The 17,952-nt window shown below is 33.9% G+C and overlaps 3 protein-coding genes across 4 annotated transcripts; 2 read left to right on the forward strand and 1 right to left on the reverse strand.

Moving 5' to 3' along the window:
- Window positions 1–1,063: 1,063 nt before the first annotated feature.
- On the reverse strand, window positions 1,064–5,298 carry LOC100804029 (transmembrane 9 superfamily member 8). The gene is made up of 7 exons (XM_003526110.5): window positions 4,884–5,298; window positions 3,765–3,929; window positions 3,373–3,482; window positions 3,170–3,275; window positions 2,976–3,088; window positions 2,675–2,828; window positions 1,064–2,393 (listed from the first exon to the last, which is right to left on the reverse strand). The coding sequence occupies exons 1-7, from the start codon at window positions 4,989–4,991 to the stop codon at window positions 1,236–1,238; spliced, it is 1,914 nt and encodes a 637-aa protein (XP_003526158.1). The 5' UTR covers window positions 4,992–5,298; the 3' UTR covers window positions 1,064–1,235.
- Window positions 5,299–8,726: 3,428 nt separating this feature from the next.
- Window positions 8,727–13,419, forward strand: LOC100812575 (BTB/POZ domain-containing protein NPY1). 2 transcript variants are annotated; one of them, XM_003526120.5, is made up of 4 exons: window positions 8,727–8,913; window positions 10,499–10,568; window positions 10,854–12,032; window positions 12,661–13,419. In XM_003526120.5, the coding sequence occupies exons 1-4, from the start codon at window positions 8,852–8,854 to the stop codon at window positions 13,183–13,185; spliced, it is 1,836 nt and encodes a 611-aa protein (XP_003526168.1). In that variant the 5' UTR covers window positions 8,727–8,851; the 3' UTR covers window positions 13,186–13,419. The 2 variants fall into 2 exon arrangements, with proteins under 2 accessions (XP_003526168.1, XP_014632783.1); XM_014777297.3 differs by lacking the exon at window positions 8,727–8,913 and adding an exon at window positions 9,978–10,252.
- A 633-nt stretch (window positions 13,420–14,052) lies between these two features.
- On the forward strand, window positions 14,053–17,755 carry LOC100778897 (phospholipase D Z). The gene is made up of 7 exons (XM_003527726.5): window positions 14,053–14,391; window positions 14,656–14,860; window positions 15,076–15,277; window positions 15,520–15,713; window positions 16,213–16,366; window positions 16,743–16,907; window positions 17,210–17,755. Exons 1-7 carry the CDS (start codon window positions 14,211–14,213, stop codon window positions 17,669–17,671), a joined length of 1,563 nt encoding a protein of 520 aa, XP_003527774.1. The 5' UTR covers window positions 14,053–14,210; the 3' UTR covers window positions 17,672–17,755.
- Window positions 17,756–17,952: the final 197 nt, after the last annotated feature.

Consider the following 17,952-nt stretch of genomic DNA (forward strand, 5'->3'; position numbering starts at 1 on the left):
TTTATTGAGTTGTGTAATTGCTATTTATATTTTTTGTTTTAATAATTTTTATAATTAATCTTATTTTTAAAGTATTATTAGTGTCATGTTAATTTAAAAACTGCATTAAAAAACAGAAGCATATTCTATTTAATTCAAACAAGTAATGAGTTTGAATTTATATCTATGTACATAGATATCAAAAATACCTTATCACCCTAGCAAGTACCAAATCTTACTAACTGTCATCATGAATTCCTTTTTTTTTGTACGTTTGTTATATCCTAATAAAAAATAGAAAGCTTCGGATGTAAGTTGAGTTCAAAAAATAATTAACCGCTTATATTTAATATAATAGCTTAATTATTTATTCATCACATTAAGAAATTCTTATACTATAATTAAAAATTGATCTTTACACATCGAGGAAGGATTATTCTCATGATTTTCGGTCATGAGAAGAATACTTGTTTCTAGAAGAAAAAAAATATTACACTTAAAAATATATACAGGATTCTTGTGTCTCGTTATTTATTTTATTTGCATTTTAAAATAAATACTTATTTTATAAAAGTCAATTAACACAATTCTGTGTACTTCTATATAGACATTCCATTATAATTTTATTTCAAGATAAAAATGATACTATCTTAAGAATTTAGAAAATTGTTTCTTAGGTGATTAGGACACAAGCAAAAAAAAATATAATTGAAAATAATTGATTTTTTATTTCGCTGAATTTCGGAGAATGAGAACTCTCTCCTGCCATTATAACAATCTTGATCCAGATTTGATTTCTTGGTAACACTAAGTTGCCGAGTGTGGGAGAGTAATTCATAGTAAGCACTCCCAAGAAGAATAGGATAAGATTTAGATAGGGATACTGGAACGGGTTCTAATAATTTCATCATCACATGTTCACTTTCATTCCTCAAACATAGCTTCAACGTTTATGAAATTTGATTTGTATTGAGATAACGGCTCTAATAATATAACATCTTCCAGAGGAAACGACTGAATTGGCAGAGTAGAACCAACCTAAAATCTCCGTATTCAAACGAGAATCCTACTTCAACAAAGACAATTAAAATAAAATGATACTGAAACAAAAGAATAAACTGTCGTCACGGTTCAAAATTGTATAGAATAGGTTACATTTGAACATGCTAGTACCTTAATATCAAAATCCTTACACAAACTTTCTTCAACCTTTAAGAAGTATATAGTAGATTGGCCCAAATCGCTGACTGCTATATCTAATCAATTTTGACCGAGGAGTAGATGAGCCTAGTGAACCAAAAGCATGCATAAAATCCAATGGTACCGGTTACCACAAAAAATGCATAAGACGCTATAAGCATGTACCCAAAGTAAAATATCGCAGATACCAACTTTGTGATTTCAAGCTTGGTGAAGAAGTAGAAAGTTGCATAAAGAAAGAGGTACAGTGCAGAGGAACCAGAGGTAAGGTACGACCGCCACCACCACAAGTAATCCTCACTGCACAGCTGGAAGTAGCAGAGCACAACGGTTATTTCAGCACAAGTGACAATGAGGATGATGAAGACCAAAAAGAGGAATCCGAAGATGTAGTAAAACTGATTCAACCAGATTGAGGTGAGGATGAAGAAAAGCTCAATGAAAACAGCTCCAAATGGGAGTATTCCACCAATCAGAACTGAGAACACTGGGTTCATGTACCATGCCTGCTCCGGGATCTGTCTTGGGATCTTGTTCGTTTTCACAGGATTCTCAATTGCAGGCTTCTTGAATCCAACATAGCTACCCACAAAAACAAGTGGAACCGAGATCCCAAACCATAAAAAGATCAGAGCAAACATTGTGCCAAATGGCACAGCTCCTGATGATTTTTGGCCCCATATGAGAGCATTTAAAACAAAGAAAATGGCAGAGACAACTGCAGGGAACATGGTTGCAGTCCTGAGGGCAACTCTTTTCCACTCCGACCCTTTGAACATTTTGTACAAGCGAGTTGATGAGTACCCAGCAAAGATTCCCATGAAAACCCAAAGCAAGAGCATGGCTGTCATCAGCCCACCTCGGTTTGAAGGAGAAAGGAACCCAAGGACAGCAAATATCATGGTTACAAGTATCATGCCAAAAAACTGAACACCAGTTCCAACATAAACACACAGCAAATCTGAGTTGTTGGGGGGCCTAAATACATCACCATGGACAAGCTTCCAACCAGTCTCCTCTTGGGCTTCTTCTTGGGTCTCAAGCTCATTGTACTTTGCAATGTCACGGTACAGTGTCCTCAGCATAATCATTGCCACCATGCCAGAAAGGAAGAGAACAATCATTAATGAGTTAACAATAGAGAACCAGTGGATTTGATCATCATTCATTAGCAAATAAGCATCCCATCTTGAAGCCCACTTCACGTCACTCTCCTGAAGGTACCAGACAAAGGCAAAATAGCAGATAATAAGAAATACAGCCCATAATCACATTTTATCATAACAACAAAAAAAAAAGATGAGGATGTTAGTTCTCTGATACAAAAAAAATATATAAACATGCCCATTAGTGCAGGAGGATTTTTAATGTTTTATCTCATCTCCCTAGCCATAAACCAGGTTCTCTGCTCAAACCATATGCCTTAACTTCTTGGCTCATATGCCAATAACCATTCCAAAGTATGAAGTACAATTTATCATCTCCATAAACTCACCTGGAATTCAACATCATATGTGAAGATAATTTCCTTGCCCTCTTCAACCTCTTGGGGACTGTTGGAGTTGACAACTGTGTGCTTAGCATGAGGGTCACAGGTTGTCAAACGAGTCGTTCTTACATCAAATTTACCTTCGTATTCATGTTTAACACTGCAGATCAACATTCAGATTTGAAAAATCACTACTAAATATCACAAAAAGATGAACCAATTAAAAGGGTAACCCAATGCATGAGATTCCTACAATTTGTGGAAAATTCAATGGAATAAATTAATATGACAAAACAAAAATAATGACCTGAATGGCGTAACCTCAAAGCCCACAATTCTAGCAGATTCAGTTAGCATGTCTTTATGGTACTTGACAGTAAATGCCAAATGGTTGTAAATAAAATATTTCTCCTCCTTGCTCTGCGTATTCAGACAAAATAAGCAAAAATACTAATTGGCATTCATAACAATAGCCATAGTGCTATACAATAAAGACCATACCCCACTATACTGCCCTTTGAGTCCAACAAGGAAACCAAGCTGATAGACAGTTGAATCCTGATCAGTCCGTTTCAAGGGAAAAACTAGAGGAAGGTTATCTAGGATCCTGTGCATGAAAGGTAGAGCTATTATAAGATACAAGCCTACCATGATTGTACTAGAATACTGTTGAAAATGATAGATCAATTATTGGCATAACATACATGTTCACCCGATACTCATCACTGATCTTCTCTTTGAACTCCTTAGCAGTTTTAGCATCAAGTTTAAGATTACACAGAATATTGCACATTTGTGGCTCGCGCATTTTAAACTGCAAAATATCACTGAGTCAGAAATCAGTTCATAACCATGACAAAATTAAGGGAACTCAAAAGTTTAAAAAGAATGGAATAAAAAGCTTGGAAACAAAATAACCAGTTAACCACTCACATAGTTAATTAAGTCAATAAATTATCACTCATTAACTAATATTTGAACATGGTTAGCAAATTCAGCAGTTAATTGTTCCTAAACTGAAAATATATCATCAAGAATTCCTTTCTTGTCATTGCCACAAAAATTAAACTGACAAGAGTAAACAAGTAAGACTGACCACATAGAGAGAATTCTCAATGCGGTCACCACGAAGTACTTCCCCAAGATTTTCTGCACTATCCTGTATTTTTGATGGGGCACAGTAGGGAAGTGAATAATATGAATATGGAAGCTGGGTCTTTGTTGATGTTAATTTATTTACTTTCACTTGCAATTGATCTCCCTGCAGCAAAGAAATAAGTAAAAAGTCAGTTAAGGACTTACGAAGTAGATCCATAATGAATTCAGAATATTCCTCATTTTGTCCAGCTTACAAGCAGGACAAAAAGACAGGCACAGACAATTCTTTAGAAGGGGATGCACAACAGTAGTCAAATAGATTTTTCCATCGTTTATAAGTGTCATTGTAGTTGCTACTTGCTAACAAGATTGCAAACTGATAGTATGCAAGAATTTCAACTGCGCAAAATAATCTGATGACATATCCTTTATAATTAGAAACAACTAACAGTTCATATACTAGAAAGACAGAAGAAAAAATCCAAGAGACAAAAGTTAGTATTTTTTTTTTCTTTTCTGTAAAGCTTTAACCAACTACATCAATTTCTCAATACAAATAAGTGCAATAAAAGGTACTGCAGCTACACACACCTCTACAAAGGAGTCCAATTCTCTAACATTTTTTAAAGTTTCCACATAAATATACATCAACAACTATTTCTAGTTAGCTCTAGGGAATCAAAGCATCCATCATAAGATTGATTCATCCATAAAAATAAACAATGCAATGTTAACCAAACTGCAACCGATAAAAGGCAAAACAAGTAATATAAATCAAAAGTTTGACTTCGCAATCTCTCAGGAAGCAATAGATACACAAACAGAAATAAACAAACAACAAAATACGAAAAAGGCATCAACTCTTTCGGCCTCACGAAGTGAACGTTTCTTCGTCGAAGAGATCTAATAAAACTAAAACTCAACATTCCATATAACCCACCATTTCCAGCTCCTCTATCGAGTTTAAACAAAGTAGAAACAACTTAATAATGAAAAAAGAAACCTAGTATCGATCCATTCCAATCCAACTCAGATCTCACTTCTTCAGATTCAAACACGGATCGAGAAACGAGAAAATAATCAATGAACGTGTTAGGGTGAAATTCAAGGGTTATACCTTCAGGAAGTCCTGTGGAGCGACGCCGGGGAGGTAGAAGCAGTGAGCGCCATGGATGAGAAGCAGAAGAGCCGCAGAGAACGCTACGAGAGATCTCCAAAACGCCATGGCGTTCGAGATCCAGATCCAGAAGGTCTTTTTTCACGCGCCTCGAGTTTCGAAGAAGCGTAGTCGCGGCGACCACAGAGAGAAGAGGACTCGGTGCTTGATTTTTCTCCGGTTATTACAATTTGGTACAGTTACTGCCTTCTGTTTATGTATCACCCAAAGCGTTTTGATTTTTTTTGGGACTCGAGGGCATAATGGGAATTAGGAAGGAATTAATTAAGCTGGCTTCTTCATTTATACGTAAAGACTACAAATCAGATCTGAGAAATTGCAAGAAAATTAATGACTTAATAATTGTTTGACAGTCAGATCATTCATGTCTGATGTCTCCTTAACTTTTATAATGACTATTGAGATTTGAATTTTCAATTGCAGTATAATTTTCTAAAATTTCATTATCTGAGACCGTGTTTGGTTTCATGTTTTTGTTTATTAAATTTGAGTTTTAATTTTATCAAACATGTGTATATTTAGATTAAAGTAAAGAGGCAAGCATCAAAAGATTAAAGTAAAGAGATGTCAAAAATACTTTTATTTTTGAAATAATATTTTTTTTTTATTTTATACATTAAAATTTATTTTATTGTTGTAGTGTATCTAATAAAAAAATTATTTAAAATTATTTATCTGACGTGAGAGCAATCAAACTAACACATGACTATTTGAAGATTTTTCATATCAAGTAGCGAGTAGCACGGAAAATACCTTCAGTAACTTCTGCAAAGACATGAATTTATTTTCTCCAAAGACAATTCCAAACATTGAAATCACCCATTTATTCAAAATCAATTTCATAAATGTTTATCTAAATATGCACTAACTTGATTTTAATGGATTTTTATTTTTCCTTCGGGATGTAACGGCGAGCAATGTGGTGAATAATTTTAATGCGACTTTTTTTAAAAAAAATGCGACTTGGTTGTGTTATAATTTTGATATCAAAATTAAGTATGTGAATAATGACGAGATCATTCAGTAAAAAAAATAAAATAATGACGAGATCATTAGAATCAAACGGAAGAAAAAAAAAGGGGGGAGGGGATTAGTTTGATTTCTTCTTAAGCAGAACAGAAGGATGACATGATTAAATGAAATTACTTTCTTAAAGTGGATCGTTAACTTAAAGTAGTATTATATACTTATCGTCAAGTTTTAAAAATGCTCGAGTGCTGAGGGTGGATTGTCACTTTTGAAAATGAAGTTTTACATCTAAAATTTTGATGAGTTTAATGATCGGTCTGGTAAAATAATTTTATATTATATCAAATTATAAATTATAAATTATAAATCTTTATTAATATCACTTTTAATTTAGTTATCATAAAAAGTCAATAATTTGATGATAGTTTAAAAAATATTTTACACCCCGTGTATATTTTATTTTCTCGAAATTAAATTTGTGAGTTTTTAAATATTTTATATTATAAATTTCATTTCTTATTTTAAAAATTAAAGTTTTTTATTTTATATTTATTGATTGTTTTCATTTTTCTAAATATTTAGATTTTGATTTTAACATTCAAAATATTATTAATCTTTTAAAACTGAGTAAACGTGTCTTGCAATATTAAAGAATTCTGGTCAGTTTATAATTGCTTTTTTATTCCCCTTTGCATATTTTAAAAAAAGTCAAATTTCAATCTCTAAAAATACTTTTTTTTTCTGTTTGATTCCTTATTATTTTAAGAAGGAGAATGTTTAATGGAACATAATTTATTAATACAAATCTTATGAGTTAGTTAGTGGGTGTTTGAAATCACCTTTTCAAAGTGAAGAATGCGTGTCAAAACATAAGCTATATACCATAACTTATGCATTAATGTGAAAATGATGTGGTTCCAAACATGTCCTTAATGTAACATTATGGTATATAATTTGTCTTTTTTGTAAAACTACTTTCATACGATTTGTTATTTGAAATTCATTACATTTTTGCTCCTTTTTTCTTCTTCTTGTATAGTGTTGTATAGTATTGTTCCTGAAGTGAACTATTTTAACCTTTAATATTAATTAAGAGACTTTTTTAAATAGTGAGCTTGTTAATTGTGATACAAAGCATTGTTATCACTTATGCAAGCCATTGGCTTAGTGACAAAGACATTTAGTAGTAGTCTTATATAAAGTTTTATAGATTCAAATCTTATTGTTACTATTTTATATATATATATATATATAAATTAATCATACAACTTACTCCATTCAAACTAAAATATAAGCACACACAAAAAAATATTCACACTGATTCAAAAATTAGTTAACATCGATTTTTTTTTACTCTTGTTACTCCTCACCAACATCATCTTTGGTGCCCCACCCATTGTTTACTATGTTCCATTCTCTTATTATTGCATCTCGTTTCATTTTTTTCCTATATGTCTATTCATTCTTTGTGTTCCCATCACCAATTTCTCTTATCTTACTGCCTTCATAAGTAATGTTACATGGGTAATTATTAGTACTTAAAAAGTCTTAAAAAATCCTAAAAGTCGTCAAAAAAGGGTAAAACTAATATGGCAAAATTTTCATGTTATAATGAAATAAGTTGTTTATTACTAATAGCCACAATACTTAAAAAGCATGGTATAATAGACAGTAGAGGAGGCATGTAATAAGACAAAAAATATATATAATGGAGCATGTTTGAGAATTTTTTATAAAATTAAGTTGGAGGTAAAAATAGTTTTTTCAAGGATCAAGACTCTTGTTTTTTTAAGTTTATTTTATTCTTATTTGTTGGATTTGTATTGAAATATGTGACAACATTTTTAATTACAAACTAAATATTTAATTATGTCCGTAAAATAGTGAAAAGAAAAGGAAGGGGGTGGCCTTAAAACTAGAGATGATAGTGACATTTTACATGGATTAAATCAAACATATATTTTCAAAAACTAAAATCAAAATTTTATATGATTACAAAGAAAAAAACATTTAGGTAATGATGCGACAATAACTATAATATAGTAATAATATTAAGAATATTTGCCATTAGCCAACTCAACATTTAACTGATAAAAATTCATTCGCTCTAAAAAAAAGAGAGACTTGATCCTTGAAAAAACATCACAAATTTTGCTTTAGAAAGAAAAAAACTATTATATATGACATTTGCTCCCTTCATATCTTTTAAGCTTCCAGAACATTTAATCTAAAATTGCATTTCAAAAAGGTCTTTTGAGAATGTAATTTTCCGAAATAGATGCAGGAAACAATTTTCTTACATACGATGTAAGTCATGATAATGATACCCCATTTTATAAGAAAGTTTTTCGGCCCAAAGAGATATTACACAAAATATTTTTTTTTGAAGGGAACACAGAATAATTGGATACTAGAAAATATAATTTTAGTATATAAAATACTACTATTAATTAAGAGTAGTTTAATGTAATTTTTTTTATTAATCTTATGAAATATACTGTTTTTGCATTATTGTTGAAGTGTTGGAGAAGCATGTTATTTTTGGCTGGGGCTGGTTGTTGTGATTGCAAGTGTAACATAATAGAGTCAAGAGAAGGTGGAAGAAAGAATTACGTTATTACGTCAGCAGAGAATTGGAAAACAGCACGTGTGACGACACAGATAGCATCATCCTCCAATGTAAAGAGACAAAGGATGGATTGTACTAAGGATAAAGCAGATAAAAAGAATAAAAGCAGGGACAAAAGGGTCCAACCACACCTGAGGATGAGCCAGTTGCCACCCTGTCTGCCTCTCTTTTCTCTTTCTTTTTTTACCTTATTTCCTGCAATGCAAACTTGACTTGAGATTTCAATTTTTTTTCAAGTTCATTTGTGCACTGTATTTGTCTCAAACACTTTTGGTTTGGTTTTGCTTTGAACGAGAGAGCAAAAATAGCAATGAAGTTTATGAAGTTGGGTTCCAAGCCTAATGCTCTTCAAGCTGATGGAAACTCTATCAGGTCAGTGCCATTAATTAGTCATCATATTCATCTCACAGCCTCACACCTTCTCTCTTTCTTTGCTTTGTTTTCCTTTCATTGTTGATTAGATTAGATCCTGCATGCATTTTGCACCCCTCTTCACCATTCAACTTTAATATCACTGTCACTTCATCATACATGCATTTAAGTTTAGTCAGCCACTATAACTCAAGAAACTTGTTGACTTCTAATTAAAACCAAGATTTTGTTCACACACTCCATTGTTACAAGAGTTTATAATTTCTATATTAATGTAAAAAAATAAAAATTACACAATCAACCAATCAGAAATCATGGTTGATATGATATGACTTTTAAGGTAATTATTGTAAAAGTCAACAAATTTGTTGTTAACATTGTGAGTGTGTAGACTAATTTTCTCATACAAGAAATAATGTTAACATTCTAATTTTGTTGCTGGGAACTAAAAAGGGTGTGGGAGGGAGAAAGAGATCGTGGTCCATCCTTTGAACTGTGATATGTTTCACGAGCTTGTGGTCCAACTATGGTAAAGTGATGTTGAGTACCCATCATCTTCAATTATGATTGGAGACAAGCCTCTTTTTTGTTTTTAATAAAACAATATTAATATACTTACCGTATCTGTTTTCTTTACCTCACTAGTTTTTGTATGCGATGTTACTGGGGTGGGACACTCATTATTGTTTTGTTGCCTTGTGTACGTGGATGTGGACATTCTCGTGTGAAAAACAATAAAAGGTAGTTGCAAAAAATCTTAAATAAGGTCCTAGTGGACCCTGAGAAAATTTACAAGGGTGGAATTCATGCAAAAAGGACTCATTCCCCGATGATAATAAGGTTAAAGAGTTTCACTTGAGGATGGAATGTTTTAAAGAGGTGACTTAACCTGGTTTGGTGCCTTTTTCTGCCTGTTCTAAAGCATGCTTGACAATGAAATGTCACCTTTAATGCATGTGGTATATGTTTGTGTGCAACTAGGAGACAACTTTGGTTAATCAATGCTAATTTGGAAGTGCATCCAATTAATTATTATCTGGGATTAAATTGTTTTGCATTTATTTCTCTTCTCTGCAAGTTGAGGTTTCTTCCTATGAGGATGTGAAGGACAATTGTTTTTCTTCCTAGAGATTGTTTTCAGGGAAATAGTTTTTTTTGTCCAAAGTTCTCTTAGGAGGTTGGAATGCAAAACAATTATTTCTTCAAAATAAGCTACCCAAACATGCAAACTTTGGTTGTGTCAGTATAATATGTAAAAAATGATTATTTTTCGCTTCAGGCATGCAATCAGGTTTTGGCCTTGGGAGCTCTTTGATTGCTGCTAAGATGAAAACAGTGTGTAAGAATGGGATGGATAGCATGTATCCTAATTGAAATATTTTGGCCAAAAAACCTGATTTCCTTGCATAATTTTAATCACTTGTTCACTCATAAGTTGGCACTTGGCATGAAGCTTACAAACATTGCATGTGGTTAATCACACACGCACGCCCCCCCACACACACACAGACACGCATTTATTTAGTTTGCCCTATAAAAATCTTCCCTTTATAAGCTTATCATACCAAGTTGAATTCTCATGCAGGTATGTCTCATCTGAATTGGCTACAGATGTTGCCGTTAATGTTGGTGATATTAAGTTTTACCTTCACAAGGTACATACTTTTTTGACATTTTAACTTGTGTCCTGTAGAGTACACAAATTCATATTATTGTATTCAATTTAGGTGGTAGTCATTTTGGGAATATTCATCATTCAATAATACTAGCTTATACAATCAAAGATTTAGTGTTTTTAGCATGATGGATCAAGTTTGCATCCTATTATGTGCGTCTAGTGTGCACTTTCCCCCCTTCTAATTTATGGTTTTTAGGTGACACAACTTGCTTTTAGCTTCCTCTTTTGTTGTTTACTAATGTTGAGCTTTTAAGAGTTGCAGTTTCCTCTACTGTCAAAGAGCAACCGACTACAAAAACTGGTATCAAAAGCTAATGAAGAGAATTCTGATGATATTTACTTGGATGATTTCCCTGGAGGACCAAAGACCTTTGAAATATGTGCAAAATTCTGTTATGGAATGACTGTTACTCTTAATGCTTACAATGTTGTAGCTGCTCGTTGTGCAGCTGAGTTCCTTGAGATGACTGAGGATGTTGACAGAGGAAACCTGGTTTCAAAGATTGAGGTGTTTCTTAACTCGAGTATCTTTCGTCGCTGGAAGGATTCTATAATTGTTCTCCAAACTTCTAAATCTCTTCTGCCATGGTCCGAGGATCTAAAGATCGTTGGAAGATGCATAGATTCCATAGCTTCTAAAACTAGTGTGGACCCAGCATACATCACTTGGTCTTACACTTGTAATAGGAAATTAACCGAACCTGATAAAATTGTAGAGGACAAGATGACATTTCTAGAGAAAATTGAGTCTGTTCCTAAGGATTGGTGGGTTGAAGACATATGTGAGCTGGACATTGATCTTTACAAACGAGTAATGGTTGCTGTGAGATCAAAGGGGAGAATGGATGGTGTTGTTATTGGGGAGGCACTAAAAACCTACGCATTAAGATGGATACCTGATTCGGTTGATACATTGGTTTCTGATGCCAACACCTCAAGGACCAAATCTGTGGTAGAAACAATTGTCTGTTTACTGCCATATGATAATGGCATCAGTTGTTCGTGTAGTTTCTTGCTGAAGCTATTGAGAGTGGCCATATTAGTCGGAGTAAATGAGTCATCAAGAGAGGAATTGATGAAGAGCATTAGCCTCAAATTGCATGAAGCTTGTGTCAAGGATTTACTGATTCCAGCAAGGTCTCCCCAGACTACCACATATGATGTTCATTTGGTACAAGGTATTTTAAATCATCATATGAATCACGAAAAGGGAATCTGCGGTATGGAGGTTGCTGAGGAGAAACATGGAGGAGAAGATAAATATACTTTAGCACGTAGGTCTTTATTGAATGTTGGCAAGTTGGTGGATGGTTATCTTGGAGAAATTGCACATGATCCTAATCTTGGTCTCTCTAGTTTTGTTGATTTGTCACAATCCATTCCAGATTTTGCTAGACCAGATCATGATGGTCTGTACAGAGCAATAGACATCTACTTGAAGGTAGGATTTTGTTTATCCTTCATGATTTTGTTGACTATTCCTGTGTAGTTCTTAACTTCTGATTATTGTGTGTCTCATACTTATGGGTTAGAAGTAAATATAAAGCATACTCTCTGACCATAATCAACATCAACTGACTGACGCTCAATTTCTGTATTGTTGCTATCTTTATTGCTCTGAAGAAAATGTTTTGTTTTATTTGATTGGTTCCTATTTTAACTGACTGCATATTTTGTTAACTTCACAGTCTGGTGCCTTTGTGATGTCCTGTCATTGTGATTTATTAATTTACCTTTAAATTTCACTTTCTCATATGAATATTTTTACAATGTTCAGAATTCCTCAGCAGTTTTCTACCGGCACACTAATCTGTTATTCTGTTACTGCTTAATGGTGTGTATATATATATTTTATATATATAATGAGGAAATACCTTTCCCCTAAATGGGAGGTTCCTGAGTTCAAATTCACTCTGAGGCATTTACTGATATGATGAAAAAACAGACAATATATAAGTGCAAACTAAAAAAATATGCTTCTGATTGCTCATGTTGCACTGTTGCACGTTCCGCCTTATCTAATTGATGACATTGAGTTTACTAATTAGCTCTGTTCTTTTTGTTGTTAGCAACACTTGAATTTGACAAAAGCTGAAAGGAAGAAGCTATGTGGACTGATGGATGTCCGGAAATTGACAGCAGGTGCTTCTGTACACGCAGCACAGAACGAACGCCTTCCTCTTCGACTTGTAGTGCAGGTTCTCTTCTTTGATCAGGTCAGGTCTTCTATCAGCTTTCGAACACCCGGCAGCAATAGCACACGTGACCCTTTATGCTCTCCACTGTACCGAGATGAGGGATGTGTGACAACAGCAGGAGATAGCTGTCAACCCCTCAAGAATCAGATGAGTCATTTGAGGATCAAGGATGAAGAGTTAGGCAAGAAGAATAGAAAAAACAGCAAAAGTGGCATTCAGTTGCTGCCATCACGGTCGTGGAGAATCTTTGACAAGTTATGGAGTATGAGAAAAAGGCATGGAGAGAATAGGAGCTCAGAGACTTCAGGGAGTTGTAGTAGCCCAACTTCTATAGGCCAGGGAGATACCAAATCATATGGCTTATCTTTGAGACACCATAGGCATTCTATCTCTTAGGAAGTTAGTAGATTATTGCTGTTTAAGTGTAGAGTGGTAGGATGTTATAGCATTGCATTAAAATGTAATGTAGTATTGTAGTTTATCTTCCTCTCAAGTGTAAGACCTTCCATCGTACACAATGCTCACTGGGTTAGGGATACGTAGCATTGCTTCTAGCTTGAATGTTTAAATATATTTTTGGTCTTTTTATAAATATGCTAACATTTTATTTTAGTTTGAGTTTAATTTTGATATACTGTACATATTTTTACACTATTATTAATTAATAAAATAACACTTTATGTATGACTTTTAAAATAAATATCATAAAATTCAATGATTATAAATGATATGGAACACACTACTAATGTATTCTAATTATTTATTTATTTTTTAAAAAAAGTTAAGCTTTGATATGTGGTTCTTGTTTTTCAAAGTAAAATATTTTGATTCTTATCGTTACTATAAATTTGTTTAAATATTTACACGTTAAATTTATTTTCACATGTGAATAATTAGTAAAGGACAAAACGTAAATGTATTTTTTTTAGTATATTTTTTGTGGTGTTCTTCACTATTCATAAGTGAAAACCGCCAGAATTTAACATAAAGATCTAATTGCGTAAAAAACATAAAAGACCTAATTAAAGCATTTTTTTAAAATTAGAGAATCTGATTGGAGCTTTTGAAAATTTAGGAATCAAATTAAGTTATTTTAAACAATTTAGGGACCAAATTAGTAACAGTCTAAAATTAAGGATAAATACTATAAAGTATAAACATATATAACCCTGGCTAGTAACAACATCCAACTCTTCTAAAAAAAAGTAACAACATCCAAAGTCAACCGGGATAGTACTTTTTTTTTGTTGTCTTAACCCTTCTCTTCATGGGAAAAAAAGATCATATAATATCTGATTTGTCAGGAGGAAGAGACCGTGCTAGTATCTTATTGCACTAAACAAGTTAATTTAGCAAATCAAATTCTAACACAAGTTTTCCTTTTTGTTTGCCGTATGTTATCTCAGCCACTATAGATAACCATGAGACACACTCCGAAGATTGGTGTTCACGGTGTCTTTGTGTGTTATAATATATTGGTATTGTTGTTGAGCAGTTTTCATGAATCAACATCATCCTCTTCCCACTGTAAAGCATGGTTAGTGCAATCCATTCCCACCGATATGCCCCACTTATCCCATGTTCCAGGCACCCTCTCTACTGGTATGTAGCAGTAATTATTATTATTAGTACTAGTAGTAGTAGAAATAGGTGTGCTATCAATCACTCACTGACAGAGAAATTATAATTATGTGGTCCTTGTCTCAGACTATTTTGATCACAATTAATCTCCATATGACTGGCACTTAGTCAAGTTCAAGTAGAAATTGGTTGGGACAATGAATACATGGTGATCTTCACCTATCTAATAATTTGATATGGACATGATATTGTTACCTCTCTGTGACTCATAACTGGGTTGTGTAGGGGATGTACTTCGGTGGCTGGCTGCAAACTCCACCACGAGGCTTCACATAATTGCTCAGTACTGGCAGCTGTTACCTTCTCCCAACGATCCTCGCTCTGGGGACTATGGTTACACTCAGCATCAGATGCATGAATTTGGTGCCGATCAGGGTGTTTCCCTTTATCAAGCATTAGATGCTGCTGCTGACCGCAATGTTAGCATCAGGTGCTTTTCAATTTGGCTTACCATGCGCATGTTTAAGGGTTGTTAAACTTGAATTGAATAGTGAACGCTACCAGTTTGACAATCATATCATATATCGATTAACTTTGAAATGGGGTTTGTTGATGATGGATGCAGGTTTGTGCTTATTAATTAACTCTATATAGACAAGGTAATCTCAATCTTATGCTGTATGTTTCAAATGGATATTGAGGTAGGTTACTGTCCCACTCTGGAGTGTATCCAACTTTTGCCTCAGAACCATCCAAACTTGCTTTCGGAAGGCCTAATGTTGAGAACGTGACATTGCTACTTGAGGATTGGTGGGGCTCCGGCATTGTCCATGCCAAAGTTTGGATATCTGATAGTAGGGATGTGTATATTGGATCTGCAAACAATGACTGGAAATCTCTTACACAGGTAATTTTATTACATGTGCAGTGTTGAATTTGTTTATGTCAATAAGCCTCCACAAAAATAGATTATGAAGCATCAATGTATTCTCTTGCTTGATACATCTCTCCACAGATTATTAATGTTACCCTGTTATTTTTTTCAAAGATATTTTTGTGTTAATATAATTCCTCTTTTGTTCATTGTAGACATCTGTTATCTGTCAACCCATGATACTTGTTTCATTGCTTAGTACTTCCTTGCTGTAGGTCAAGGAACTGGGAATTTATTTTGCTGATTGTCCTGAAATAGCTAAAAGGGTTGAGGTCTACTTTGACAATTTATGGACACTAGCATCTCTTAATTCTTCAGCTTACACAAAAACAGTGTTTGATCAAGACTGGCAAGTTGAGAGAAAGGTTCCTTGCTGGTCGCATTTCATTAATCATAGAGAGAGGTGCAAGTAAGTCAGGACCTGACGATAGAAATATGTTTACTTAAGAGTTTTGCTTCACTTAAATGCTACTTGTGTGATTTTTTACCTTAATGTCATTTTTTATTGTTTATTATTGAAATTTCTTAACAAAGTTATCAAGGCTTATATTCTACAAATTACCTTCCTTCACTGGAATTTTGCTGTTCTGAGAAGACAGAATGGTTCACGAGTGTGTGTGAGTAAATGCTAGAATAATGTTAACTGTAGGTTTTTATGTGGCGAGGCTAAAGGTTGGTCAGGGTTTTAACTTAAAATAAAATGTATTTTTAAGCATGATCATAAACACAAGACAATTACATGAGAGGCAGGACCAACTTAGTGAATGATGTAGCAAACTTCAGAAGCACATGGAACTTTTTAAGTTTACATCTGCTGGCAAATGAGAATAGATGACAGTAAACTAAGTACGAGGAAAGAAAATTCTTTCACCTTTTAATTCATTACTGTATCTAATTATTTATCACAGGTCGCCTCTCCCACAATATCTGGAGACACCTCATATTGCAGGATATCCTATTCTGTCTGAGCCTTATATGTTTAAGGTTCCATTTCAAACTCCTGGGAGTAACTATTCAACAAAGCACCCCCAAGGCAGCTATCTATCATTTGCACCCCCAGAGGTAACGTTTACTTTAACACGTCCTTGAATCTAGACATCAGCATTGGGTTGACTTACAGTTTTATGGCAGCACAAACATTCAATATAACTAATTTTCTAGTTGTGCTACTATCACATGACAATGAGTGCAAAATCAATCTTACCTGATATAGAGGCGAGTGGTTTATACTGCTGGTTTGTTGTCTGCATGAATGTGATAATTTAAATTGTAAATACTGACTTGGAAATTCATTCATGCCCCTATTGCATTAGCTAAATATTTTTGCTTATATTTTTTTTCAAAGAAATAAAATTCCTGTTGTAAGATTGTACTCTGATATTGAACCAGTTAAATTGCCAATCTTCATTGGATCATCTTAGTATTTTGGTGGCTGCAGCTATTATTTGGCAAATATCAGGCTGATGAGCATGCATGGATTGATACAATCAAGTCTGTTGGAAAGAAAGAAACAGTTAGAATCAGTACCATGGACTGGCTAGGTCAGTCAGAATTTATAGACCAAACAATTTACTGGTCATCCTTATCCTCTGCAACATCACAGGTAACTTCAAGTGTTCTGGCTTTCTGTAATTTGCTCTTTGTTTTTACTCCTCCCTGAATTTTTTACCTTTTGGCAAGGCATCCTAAATATAATAGAAGACAGCATCATTATTCATGAAATTTTACAATGTTGTTTGGTGCCATTTTGAGTGGCATGTGCCATACTCTATTCTCACTGGTTATCACTGACACCCTAGTACCCTACAGTCCTACACATCTAAAGTTGTTAGAGTTTTCAAATTTCATTTCTATCAAAATTTCCCATTATAGTGTTGCCTTTTCTAACGAAGTTCCACCAAACAGGTGGTGTTTTCCAAGAATGCAACAGTGCAGATATTGGTAGCATATTGGTCACACTCCATCAGTAACACAGATTCGTACCTGAATTCTCTCCTCTACACCAACAATCTCTGCTCTTCCTCAAAATACAACACATGCTCAGGGAAAGTTGAGATAAAATATTATGTGGTTCCAGGTTTCAACATGACAGGACCTGCCATTAAGGGTGGAAATAGAACAGGTAACATATACCCTGATTTTACCAGAGTGAATCATGGAAAATATGCAGTTAGTGATGTAAGAGCACACATTGGAACTAGCAATCTTGTATGGGACTACTTCTACACAACAGCAGGTGTCAGCCTTGGGACACACAACACTGCCATCATCTCTCAACTTAGGGAAATTTTTAATGCTGATTGGAACTCACCCTATGCTGTTCCATTTGAAGAGATGGAGAACGTTCATACAAGAAGTTCAATCTAATTATTATTTTATTTTATGATGATATCAAAAAATGAATAAAGCCAATGTGTTATGTGTTGCAATGAAAAGGAAAAATTTATGTTATTTTGCAAAATTGCCGTATAGTTTTTTTAGTTAAAAAACTACGTGCGGTTACCAGCAAGGTTTTATTTTATCTAACAATGCACCATGTAATAGCAGCAAAAGTGAATTGGAGGTAGACAAAGATAGGTTCTCTGTTGAGGTTTCGACAGTGTCATTGTCATACAATAATCATAATGTTGGCTTTCTGTTCATTGCTA

Source organism: Glycine max, chromosome 6, assembly GCF_000004515.6.
Source record: "Glycine max cultivar Williams 82 chromosome 6, Glycine_max_v4.0, whole genome shotgun sequence".
In the NCBI taxonomy this organism is placed as follows: domain Eukaryota; kingdom Viridiplantae; phylum Streptophyta; class Magnoliopsida; order Fabales; family Fabaceae; genus Glycine; species Glycine max.

Excerpts from the sequence above, each read along its gene's own strand:
- LOC100812575 (XM_003526120.5), top strand. The coding sequence starts at position 8,852 with ATGAAGTTTATGAAGTTGGGTTCCAAGCCTAATGCTCTTCAAGCTGAT. Across the intron at positions 8,914-10,498 it reads GCTGATGGAAACTCTATCAG|GTATGTCTCATCTGAATTGG; the intron begins GTCAGTGCCATT and ends ATTCTCATGCAG. Across the intron at positions 10,569-10,853 it reads TTAAGTTTTACCTTCACAAG|TTTCCTCTACTGTCAAAGAG; the intron begins GTACATACTTTT and ends TAAGAGTTGCAG.
- LOC100804029 (XM_003526110.5), bottom strand. The coding sequence starts at position 4,991 with ATGGCGTTTTGGAGATCTCTCGTAGCGTTCTCTGCGGCTCTTCTGCTT. Across the intron at positions 3,930-4,883 it reads CTCCACAGGACTTCCTGAAG|GGAGATCAATTGCAAGTGAA; the intron begins GTATAACCCTTG and ends TCTTTGCTGCAG. Across the intron at positions 2,829-2,975 it reads TTTGAGGTTACGCCATTCAG|TGTTAAACATGAATACGAAG; the intron begins GTCATTATTTTT and ends GTTGATCTGCAG.
- LOC100778897 (XM_003527726.5), top strand. The coding sequence starts at position 14,211 with ATGAGACACACTCCGAAGATTGGTGTTCACGGTGTCTTTGTGTGTTAT. Across the intron at positions 15,278-15,519 it reads ACTGGAAATCTCTTACACAG|GTCAAGGAACTGGGAATTTA; the intron begins GTAATTTTATTA and ends TCCTTGCTGTAG. Across the intron at positions 16,908-17,209 it reads TATCCTCTGCAACATCACAG|GTGGTGTTTTCCAAGAATGC; the intron begins GTAACTTCAAGT and ends TCCACCAAACAG.